The following is a 12818-nucleotide window of genomic DNA, read 5'->3' as shown; positions in this document are numbered from 1 at the left end:
TTTTATGATAATATGTTTTGATTACTTACACTTTGGTTTGACACGAGATATTATTATGAATGTTTTTATACTAATGGTTTTATTTAATAACTTATTTAAAAATGAAATTTTTGGCCTTGAATTTTGGGATGTTACACATATGAACTAGAAGGAATATTAAATGAGATAAGAAGATTACGTACCTTCTTAGTAATTAGATACTTTGAAGTCGTAGCCATGAAACACTTTCCTTGGACTTCCTCTTCTTCATCATCACTCACTTCTTCGCTATCAAAGATTCCTTCTTCGCATCCTGACTCAAACACACCACCTTTCACAAACGCCTCTTCTTCTCATTCACCAATATTAATTCCTTAAAAATCAGCAAACATGGCTCCATGTGCAGGATTCTGCATCTCTTCATCATCTGTTCCAAATGACCAGATTTGATAAATTATGTCATTGGCATTAAGCCCTTTCACCAATACCTCTTTGATTTTCATAGCATAATATTCTTCATCTTTTAGTTTCTCCTTCTTTTCTACATTTTTCTTCAACATGCAATCTCTTGTTAAATGGTTTTAGCCATTGCAAAAGTTGCAACGATAACCATAATCCCCAACTATCTTTTTATCCACCTTCTTTTCATATAAAACACTTTATTTCTTTTTCTCAACCACTGGATTAGATGTTGAAGGTGCCTTTTTAAACATGTTACCTTTGAAGTTTCCTTTGAGAGGCTTCTTGTAGAACTTTGCCATGTTATTATTTGAGTAGTAAGCCACAACTTCATCATCTGAGTTCACTATGAAACCTTCTTCATCAACATTTTCTTCTTCATCAAAACACATCTCTTTCATATTTGTCTTAGACACAAGTGCCCAAGGACCACTAAAATCATCTTGTCCTTCTCATCAGACAATTCCTTTACTTCAGTTTCATGAGCCTTTAAGATGTTATAAAGATTTGATAGAGAATATGAATCAAATTTCTCCTATGCCTTAATCAGCAAGCATATGTTCTTCCATTCTTTCCTTAAAACCTGAATAAATGTGATGTTGAATTTACGAAATGTACGACAACATTATACCTTGAACATTTGTAAATCAGGTCGTTGAATCGATCGTATTAAGATTTAATCGACTCTGCTTCCTTTTGTTTGAATTCAGATAGTTTAAAAATGTCACAGAACTTCAACTATTTCATTGATGTAGTCTTCCATTCGATCTGCCCACTAATTATAATACTTTGTACGCAACATTAGGGTTTTTGTTGAAAAATCGAGAAGATTAGCAAAGTTCATCATTGTGTTAACATTCGAGAAGATTATCAGAATTGACAAATCTCAAAGGTCGTTCGAAGAACAACAATTTTCAAATGTGGAAAATATTGATTTCAAAAGAAATGAATGAACATATGAAAATGAGAAATAAATTTCTTAAATATTTTGAAGATTAATGCTTCAATACCAATTGAATTGTCAAGAATTCAATCAAGAATAGATTTCAATTTTAAGTATGAATACGAGAAGTAAATAAATATGTTTAAGCTCTCATTATCTGGAAGGCAAACAAAGGTTATACATTGTAAAGAGTAGAAAAGACGCGTAAAGGATGCATACATGTAACATATGCTGCAATAATACTTATAGTGCTATCAACAGATACAAAATATACTAGGAGAATTCGACATTAAGAACACAGACAATGCTCTTCTAGAAATACATAGCTATATCGAAGTTGCTTAAACTTTAATAGAGACAGCTACACTACCATTAACATTACAAAACAAGACTTCACATAAGAATAGCTTCACAACTTTTGAACTCTAATAATAGCTTCCAAAAATAGATCACAACATAAAATCTTTAATAATAGGCCTCATTCTCTCTATTATTTTAATAGTATAAAAGAGTATTAACCTGTATGCAATAACCATACCAAACAAGATTCCAAGGTCAATCCACTTAGAGTATCGCATCTCGATTTGCAATGAACTCTTCAATATCATCTCACCATCAATTGTAGGAGGACCTCCTAAGTACTTAGGGAACTTTAGCCCTTCAAACTCATTTTTGTATAATCCTTGTAATACATACCTATGGAACGAAATATAGTACATAGGGTATCGCCAGAAAACATGGGGTAAATCATTTGGCAATCGGAAGAACCCTGCCCCTAGTATCATTAATCCTTGGATTCCAGCACCAGATATGATGCCCATGAGAAAATTTGGAACAATGGTAGCTACAATCATCATAAGACATTCAACCAGCAACATTGATACAAAGAGTACTAACGCAAAATAGATGAATAATCTGGGTTCTCTTTGAAGTCCCATGAGCAAGTAAGCTATTGCTCCTGGGATAATGGAAATGACAAGTAGATATGGCGTTGAAGAGATGGCATGGCTGATAACGAATGATCCAACCGTGTAGTGGCCATCTAATCTTTCCCATTGAAATACCTATATGTAGATGTATTTTTGATACAGTTATTACAAAAGGAAATTAAATCAAATGCATTTTTTTACAAAAGAACACATAAGATGTATCAACTAACCTTCATTTCCTCCACAAAGGAAGGGAACCCGCCAATGGCTAAAATGGTCAGGAATGTAGAAACAAACATGATCAGTGAAACCCTATCCTGTGTCATTAGGAAACAAAACAAACTAGTCTTAGTACTTTGTAACAAACTACATAAAATTTCAAAGAAAATACTTTCTGCTTCATCAAACTTTATAAACAACAAATTCTATTTTAGCGAGTACCGAATGTTTTCAAATGATTTCCTATCGTAATCTAACATTATTATTTTTCTTAAATATCCATGATTCCAATAACAATCTACTCTAGTCAATAAACATCTTTTTGTCACATATTATATTTTCATGCATTTGCCTCATATGATTTTGTGGTTATTTTAAATTAGTTTTTATTTCACAATCATTTAATGGTGTTTTTATTTTATTAAATTTCATATAGTATTTAAATGTTATAATAAATACATATCAATTTCATTAATTAATTTTCCTTTTAATTTCAAAATTACTAAGCTAAAGCCCCATTAGTTTCCTTTGTTTGTTTATCTTAATAGTCTATTTAAATTTAAAAGAAAAAAAACATTTTAATTTTAATAATTCAATATTTTTCTAATTTTTTCTTATAAATTCAAACCTTTTAAATGTTTAAAATTTCAAATTTAGTTTTTCTTAAAAGTAAACTCATATTCTACGTGTTCTCACACCTCATAAATAATAAATTAAAGTGAATTGGGAACAAAGAATAGAAATCAGCATATGAGACAGTAATATTTTTGTGGGTTACTTCTTTAGATACTACAAATTTTGTCATAATTTGGCGTGCTTTTAGGAGCTTATAGAAAAGCTCCAAGTAAGTGGTGAAATTATGCAAAAAAGATCCAGTCTTTTAGAGTTGTTACACACTCCAATATAAAACTTACATGTATGGAGCCAAATCCCGAACCAATCTGGTAAAAGACTGTTCCTAGTGAAAATCCCAACCCAATATATACACCAAAGCGCAACCAGTAGTATCCTGGATCTCGATACATGTTTATAAATGATCTTTGCGATAATACCGAGCACTGTGTGATGAAACTGGCTTCTAGGCTTCCTTCTCTCTGAATTAGTTCTCCTTCCTATAAAAACACATTTGTTTGTTATATTCTACTATAATGTAACCTCTGTTATAAGACAGGACACAGCAAGTATCATGTACCTCTCCACATATTGTGAATATTTCTCTTTTCACTTCGATATACATCTCAGATGACTTGTAGGATTCAGCGAGTGCGTTGATTATGTGCTCATCAGGTACCTCTCCACAAACAGTGCCCTGATTTTATTACAGCAAGAAAGCAATTATATTTACTAGTGGGAAAAGACAATCAGTTGAATCAATAAACATCGATCTTAGAAGAACTTTGTCGGTCAGTAAGACGTACGAAGTTTCAATTAAAACCAAGGATGTCATATTCAATTCTATGACAATACATGAAGTACAAGTAAGATAATTGCGTAGATAGCAACCTTTACTATCATTCCGACTTCTAGGTTATTCGAAATATGATGTAGCAGGACCACATATTTTTTATTTTATTAATCTTCAGTGAGATTGAACAACTGTAACGTAGCTATACCTCATCAAAATCTACGTTGATAGTCATAAGGTAGTGATCTGCAGGATTCTGGAGATCTGGGCACGGAAAACCATTTACTGCAAAAAACTGAAAAAAAAAAACAATATATAGTAGTTATAATTAAATTAATCTTCTTATGATATGTCATTATTATAATATATTTCATTAACACATGATGAACAGATTACCTTATTTGCAGCCAAAGTAGGACCAAAGTATATTGTTTTCCCCAGAGAGAGAAGACAAAGATTGCTAAAGAGTCCAAAAACTTGACTACTAGGTTGATGGATTGCTGCTAAAACAGTCATCTGGTATTGCCGAGTGAGCTTCACAATCTGGTTCATGACATGGTATGAAGTCGCACTATCAAGACCACTCGTAGGCTCATCAAGCAACAGAAGTTTGGGGTGTGTCAAGAGTTCTAAGCAGATGCTTACACGCCTCTTTTGACCACCACTAAGTCCTTTAACACCCCAGCCTCCTATTCTAGTGTTCACATAATCTTGGAGCCCCATCTCCCTTATAGTTCTATCTGCTCTCTCCCTCTTATCAGATCTTGGCATCATTTTGGGTAGTTGGAGTTCAGCTGAGTAGTAGACGGCTTCTTTCACAGTTAGCGTCCACATCAAAACTTGTTCTTGAGTCATGTATGCCTATATACAATATAAAGCAGATCAAGAAACCAGATAAGTTCTAGACTTTGTAAAACATGAGTTCAAATATGGAAGAAAAGAAGATGAAAACTTTTCTACTTTATTATATTTTCATCAATTAATTAAGAAAAAAGTGATTCATTGTAGGATTGCTTCCTTCCATACCAGTGTGCCATAGGTAAGCCTCTGTTTACGTCCGTTAATGAGAATTCGTCCTGTCTGCCTTGTATTGGAAGCCAATCGCCCTAGAATTAATATTAAACAGGAAAATGATCTGAAATAGTGTCGTATACAACAACATGCATATAACAAGTGCGTTAAAAATGTAAGGACGATAAACTAGAGAATTACAAACCAGCCAATGAATCAAGGAGAGTGGATTTGCCACAACCAGAAGGACCCATAATCGCAACAATCTCTCCTGGTTTAGCATAACCAGAGACACCAGAAAGTATAGATTTACATCCATCTTTTCCTGTATTCCACTCTGAGCTTGAAACAACTACTCTAAGTTCTTCCCATGTCAGGTATGCTAAACTCCTCCTTTCGTCCACAATACCCAACTCACACTCAACAGTTCTGACGTTTGGTTCTAGACTAATTCCGTTGATTTGTACCTGACTACCCATGCATGCAAGATCAAATCGCAAAATAAATAATTATTGAGAGAGAGGGTAACTTTTGAGCAGTTTGCAAATTGTGTCCTCGGTGTCGGCTATGTCTATTTATAACTAGCTATAATTCACGGCTTTTTTTAATAAACTTTTTGTGGTTATAACACGAACACATCAACAAACAAAAAAGTATACAATATAACTACCGACAACAATTTATAAAGCAAGTAACAAGACAATAATAAAATTATGAAAAAAAAGTTATTTATTAAAACTTATAAATTTACAAATATTTTATAAAACTTTGGAATAGAAAAGGATAAATTTGTGGAAACCCAATATCGTTCCTAATAAATAAAGTTCTTTTTGTCATATGTTATATTCTCATTTATTTGTCAAATATAATTTTGTACTGATTTTAAATTAATTTTTATTCTACATGTTATTTTATTGTTTTTTCAGTTTATTAAATCTCATATAATATTTACATGCAATAAAAATGCATATCAATTTCATTAATGAATTTTCCTTTTAATTTCAAATTAATAAATTAAAGATTCATTAATTTTGTTTATTTATTTATCTAAATTATTTGTTTAAATTTAAAAGAAAAAAAACAATTTAATTTTTATAATTCAATATTTTCTTACTTTTCTTATAAATTCAACATCTCAAAAGTTTGGAATTTTGTATTTAGTTTTTCTTTTAAATAAACTCATGTAAGACATGGGTCTTACACCTAGTTAGTCTCAATATATTAACTTTCTGGTTATAAAAAAGGCTCCTATACTATACAATGTGGATAAAAAAATAGAACATAAATATGTAATAAAAAGATGTTTGGATGAAAGGATTCAAACCAAAATTCCTTTCTTGGTTCACACCCAATAACTCAAAATAACAAAATCAAAAATAACTAGGACGTGGGATCAAAATTCAAAAAACCCTAAAGAGAGTTAAAATTTCCGTTCCCTACCAGGGAGAAAGAGAGAGGCTAAACATCAAGCCAAGATATAAAAAAGCATGAAATCCCTAACACTCTATTTATAGCCTTAATCTCTTCCTAGGTTTTGTACTCCATCATGTGGGAAAATGATCCAAAAACAAAATTCACTCATCCTCTTTTGTGGGATGATGAGTTTTCATCCAACCCTATCTCATAAGGGTTCTAGAACATTCCTGGTGAACCAACTTTTGATTAATCAATATTCAACCTATTAATTAATTAAATTGTGTAATTATCTCCCAAAATATACTTCCAATTAGTTTTTAATTAATTATTAAATCATAATAATTATGGAACTAATTTCTCCCTTATTTATTCTACTTAATTTGGGTCTTGGGACAACCTGAAATGACTATGTTATCATCATAAATATTAACAATGGTTAATAATCTTTGACACTATTTCTAAGATTGTGTTACGCTTCAGATTTGGGTTCTAACTTGTCGAGGGCTTCGTGAAAAACGAAAGCCTCATATACCTAGACTTTGAATAATGCAAGATAAGCCTCATATTCATCTCTTGGTTCACACCCAATAACTCAAAAGAGAAAAATAAAAAATAACTAGGACGTGGGATCAAAATTTTAAAAACCCTAATGAGAGTTAAAAATTTTATTCCCTAGGGGGGAGAAAGAGGGAGGCAAAAAATCAAGCCAAGATATAAAAAATAATGAAATCCCTAATGCTCTATTTATAGCCTTAATCTCTTCCTAAGTTTTGTACGCCATCATGTAGGAAAAGGATCCAAAAACAAAATTCACTTATCCTCCTATGTGGGATGAGGAGTTTTCGTCCAGCCCTAGATCTCATAAGGATGTTGAAACATTCCTGATGAACCAACTATTGAATAATCAATATTCAACCCTTTAATTAATTAAATTGTGTAATTAATTCTCAAAATATACTTCTAATTAGTTTCTAAATAATTATTAAATCATAATAATTAATTAACTAAATTCTCCATTATTTATTCTACTTAATTTGGAGAACCCAAAAGGACCATGTTATCGTAAAAAATATTAACAATAGTTAATAACATTTGGCACTATTTCTAAGATTGTGCTATGCTTCAGATCACTTTCTAGGGTTATGGCCTTATCTAGCATGTATCAAAGTTTGGGCATATGAGGCTTTGTTTTTGGCGAAGCACTCAACAAGTTAGAACCCAGATGTGAGAGGTTTTATATCATTAGGTATCCCGATAATTGATTTGGAAATTTGTTTTACAAACCCATTAAGGAAAAAGTGTTGTTGCTTGAAGGGTAGTCTACCAAAAGAGGGAAATGATATCTTAAGGAATTAGTGGGAGTCAAATTAATCTTGAAGAGATTCAAGAGTCAACCAATGAAGAACATAAACTTGTCTTACCACTCAAACAGAGGTTGGTGTACTTGTTGAGGGGTCTACCATACCTCTACAACTACCTCGCAGTTCTGATAGAGAGCGTCATGCTCCTGAGTTTTATGGTTTCCACATCACTAAAGGAGATAACACATTACTTGGCCATGATGAGCCAATCAGCTATTAAGAAGCTTTAACTGGCCTGGGGGCGGCTAAATGGAGATAGGTGGTCAAGAGCATGATTCAATCCATGTATGATAACAAACATTAGAATTTGGTTGATCCAACATATGTCACACCCCCGATCGGCGGTGTAGATTTCGTGTTTTGCGACGTCGTCATTGATCACACTTATGAACATACATTGAATAGTACAAAAATATAACATAAATAGTGAGTGTATTATTACTAAAAACGACTACAATGATATACATAGTTTCAACAAGTTAATGCCTTAAACGGTCGGCTACTTAATAAAACACCGCCATTGGTCTATAAGTGATTGTGATTTCACGACTTGACCTCCCGTAGTGCAAGCTTCCATCACTTGATTTCCTAGGAATACATACCATTTTAAAAACATTAAGATAATGTTGGTGATTTCACATGTTTTTATTGTTTGTATTGAAAGTAATTTTATGCCAAAAGTATGTTTATTAAATATGTACTTTTATACAAAAAGTAGGTTTATGGAAAAGGAACTTTCACATCTAAGGTATGTTTACGTAAAATTATACTTTTATACCAAAAGTATATTTACTAAGAGTGTACTTTTGTACAAAAAGTATGTTTATCAAGAGTGTACTTTTATACCAAAAGTACATTTTCTAATAGTGTATTTTTATACCAGAATTATGTTTGCTGAGAGTGTACTTTTATAATAAAAAGTATGTTCACTAAGAGTGTACTTTTATACCAAAAGTATGTTTATTGATAGTGTGCTTTTATACCAAAAATATGTTCACTAAAAGTGTACTTTTATACAAAAAGTATGTTTAGTGAGAGTGTACTTTTATCCAAAAGTAGTGTTTTATTACATATAAGCTTGTTTCAACTTATATATTTGCTTGCTTAAGGGGAATATATCTAGTTTACAATGAATTCTCATAATCGAGTTGTTGATAAGTTGTTGCCCCTCACAACGCTTCATTGGATGTCATCATGGTTTAGACAGTTATCACCCACATGACTCTTCCATCAAGGTTGTAGCTAGAAACCACATGTAGGGGTGTCAACCTGTATAGGTATACACATAACTCTCTCGCTCACTTAAGATTTAACGATTATAGGCAGGGTCTTAGCTAAGTATTAAACTTAGATGATGAATATGATTTAGTTAACCATTGTTTGAATAGGCTTAATCATTGTAGTCTTATTTTTATAAGTTTTAAGTTATCAAACCAATGTTGCATTGCATAATTATATTAACACTGGAGGATTTTAGGCATAACAAAACAAACTTAAAACTTTTAAGTGTGCATGCAACCTAAAATAAGATATATGTTTTCTCTATTGAACCTATAACTATGAACATCAAAAAGAAACACTAGAAACCCTAGGTAATTTTCGAAAAACATAAGAAAGGGTTTAGGGTTACATACCTTATTGTTATTATAGCAAATAATAATGATCCTTGACTTGTAGAAGCTTTGGAAGCAAGCACCACAAATCCTGTGCCTCTAGTGGTTCACACCCAAGGTAGCAAGAAGGAGAAAAAAATTTCCGCTATTCCTTGGGAAGAAAGTGATGTCCGAAAATCAAAGGCCTAGGTGTCTTTATATAGTACAACAAGGAAAACCTAGATAAGCCTAAAACTAATATATTAATATTATCTTGAATTGTCAATTATCTAGCTTCCTAATTATCAACATGAGATAATCTAGAAACCATAGATTATCCTCTTGAAATCCTCCACCCTTATGGTGGAAGGTTCGAAAGCTTTTTGTTCAACTATTAAATAATTACAAATTAGACCCTACAATTTTAATTAATTCCATTAATCCCGAAATTAATTCACATTAATTTCTGATTAATTATTAATTGAATACTACTATTCTCATTAATATATTATTCGTATAATATATTAATAAATTTTTTATTTTAATTTATTAATCAAATAACAAATCAACCTCTCTCTTAAAAAATCATCATGTCTAATTGTTAGGTTCTAGGGCAACCCAAAAGGACTGTGTTGCAATCAATTCAAGTTTATATCAATTATAGTTATGGGCTTACGCACCTAATCTAATAGTCTACCACTTAGATAAGCCTCTAACTATGATTGGCAGTATAACTTCCGCATCGATCAACAAATTGTATCTTCCAAAAGTCATCGTCAAACTATGATCTATTCTGTTACTTCTCCTAAGATAAGTGATCGTATATCCATTCGTCCTGAAATATATTATTCCAACATGAGACATGGAACATAATCAATCTCATGTCCAATACTTTGTTTCCCAATTTCTGATTTGTAATGACATAGTACCTCTAATCGAACACATCAATTTAGTCTGGTAGGGCCCGACACTATAAGTCAACACCAAATCATCGAGGGGCCCAAAGATAGTGCTTTTCCCATTAGGGAAAAAGAAATGAATAAACTTTGACTTGTATGTTTGCACCATTTACTCATCAAATCATGCACATCAACGCGTTTTGTAGCCTCAAGTTACTAATGCGTTTACCTATCATCAATAAACAACTGATTTGTAAACTACAACTCATGTATATATATATATATATATATATATATATATATATATATATATATATATATATATATATATATATATATATATATGTTTAAGATTGTAAGATATTATCGTCTCAGAATTACTCGTGTTAAATTCCATGAAGTAATTCTCTAAATTCGGGTTAATCCAATACTTAAATCTCCATTTATATGTACTCATGAACATTGTAGTAATACTATTGTTAGTTCTAAAACTCTTTAGATAATCTACAATCCAATTCTGACAGTCTTGATTCATTACTTTCTTCCAAAAGTATCATCGACTGTAGAGTTTGAATAATCAAATTATTCGGGAAGTAAAACATGCAAAATGAAACACAAGAATAAACAGTTGACAACAGGTAGTAAACAAACTGATAAATAATTCTCTATTATTTAATCACCAAAAGTAAATTGCATTTACTTTGTTACGAGTTTCAAAACAACTATCTAACTACTCAAACTAATATCATCTCTCAGACCAATGCTCATAGCTTACTGAATGTGTTTAGCTCTACTCAGACCCTTTATGAGCTGATCTGCAGGATTCTCTTTAGATGATACCCTCTTTACCATGGGGTGATCTTCTTCTACTCTATGTCTAATGAAATGGTATTTTCTATCGACATGTCTTGATCTACCTTGATCTCTTGGTTCCTTTGTTTAGGCAACTGCTTCTTCATTGTTAAAGAAAATTTCCATTGGCTCCTTAATGGCTGACACAATTCCAAGATCTCCGATGAAGTTTTTCAACCAATGTGCTTCCTTCGATGCTTCGCTTGCCGCTATGTACTCTGATTTATAGGTACAATCAGCCACTATCTAATGTCACGCAAATACGATTATATGTGCAGAATAGTAAAGATCAAGTGAATCAATCAATCATAAAGAACACAAAGAGTAAATAAAATCATTTTAAGCTCTATTAGAATAGCAAGATTACAAGTAGGTAATGTAAATTCTCTCACTAATATAATCTATCAAATGAGTTCCATAATTATTCTTATATTAATGAGAGTCACTCACTTCCTATTCGTAGGAAACACTAAACTCATTAAACATCATAAGAGGGTAAGCCATATCCAAGGAGAACTTTTCACCCTAACATTTCCCCCCTTAAGGTTAGGATTGGATGTCCTGACTTCAATTTTCCAAAGAGCTCCCCCTCGAAGTAACATATGTCATCAAATCCGCTTTGAAAAAAAAAATCCAAGAATCTTCAAATACCGATTTCTACATTCTCCCCCTTTTATAAAACCCACAAAGGATGAGAAACGCTTAAGAAATAAACATGACGAAACTTCCCCTCGATGTGTGACAAAAAATGAATCCGTGAAAATCTTGCACGAAAAACAATCACGAAAGTCGACGAAAAAGTATTCAAAAGTTGTGAAGATTTCGAAATTTGTGTGATAGATGCACGAAAGTCGAAAACTAGGTAAAAATTGGCATTTTCGCAAATTCTGCAGGGAACCATTGCGACAAAATCACCTTCAAATGCGAAACTTTACCCCAAATGTGAAACTGGGCATAAAGTGTCAATTCACATCAACTACAAGGACCACATTCAAAGTATTTTCCCACATCACAGAAACATATCCCCAATTCGTGATGGGTTTTGAGCATAAGAACATTCCTATGTGTACATGCAAAACCCTAAAGCTTTGGATCTAGGTTTCTCTATTGTACATGCAAAGTTATACAAAGCTTGAAACCCTAATCTAACATACTATAAAAAATCGAAAACTATAACTAATACTAGTTTAGATGATTACCTTTAGATAGTAGCAAGAATCTTCTATCTCCAAGAGCTTAGTATCACAAGTGTAATATCTCTAACGGCGTACAAACACCAAGGAAAGAAGATGATTGAGAAGAGAGGGAGAGGAGGCACAATTTCGACTATAGTAACTCTAGGGTTTCTCAGGTGGCCGAAATCTATAGCCCTAGGGGTCCTTAAATAGCTGAGCTGCTTGAGTTTCAGTCAAAACCCTAATCGGATAGATTAGGCCCTAAGCAGCTCCAAGGTCCTTCTGGAATAAGGCCCTTGGACGAAATCTGAGTGGTCTTCCACTCTAATTTCGCCCCCCTCATTTCCATAGGGATCCACAGCCCAAATCCAACTATCTTATAAGTGGCAATACTAGTCCCCTTAGTTCAATTAATCTCTTTTAATCACAAAATTAATTTCCTAATTAATTCTTGATTAATATTAACTAACTAATATGATTTCTCGTTTAATATATTATTCATATAATATATTAATAAACTATAATAACCTCTCTCTCCATAAATCATCCTATTTAGTTGCTTTGGTGAAGGCAACCCA

The 12818-nt window shown here is 32.3% G+C and overlaps 1 protein-coding gene across 1 annotated transcript; it reads right to left on the bottom strand.

Moving 5' to 3' along the window:
- Positions 1-1603: 1603 nt before the first annotated feature.
- LOC145053349 (ABC transporter G family member 1-like) lies at positions 1604-5478 on the bottom strand. The gene is made up of 8 exons (XM_079001390.1): positions 5151-5478; positions 4961-5040; positions 4331-4795; positions 4143-4229; positions 3722-3838; positions 3444-3641; positions 2541-2627; positions 1604-2445 (listed from the first exon to the last, which is right to left on the bottom strand). The coding sequence occupies exons 1-8, from the start codon at positions 5422-5424 to the stop codon at positions 1831-1833; spliced, it is 1923 nt and encodes a 640-aa protein (XP_078857516.1). The 5' UTR covers positions 5425-5478; the 3' UTR covers positions 1604-1830.
- Positions 5479-12818: the final 7340 nt, after the last annotated feature.

This window comes from Lactuca serriola, chromosome 5 (assembly GCF_051521515.1).
Source record: "Lactuca serriola cultivar US96UC23 chromosome 5, Lser_US96UC23_V15, whole genome shotgun sequence".
Lineage (NCBI taxonomy): Eukaryota > Viridiplantae > Streptophyta > Magnoliopsida > Asterales > Asteraceae > Lactuca > Lactuca serriola.
The sequence above is the reverse complement of the archived record's forward strand: the minus strand, read 5'-3'. Positions and strand labels throughout refer to the sequence as shown.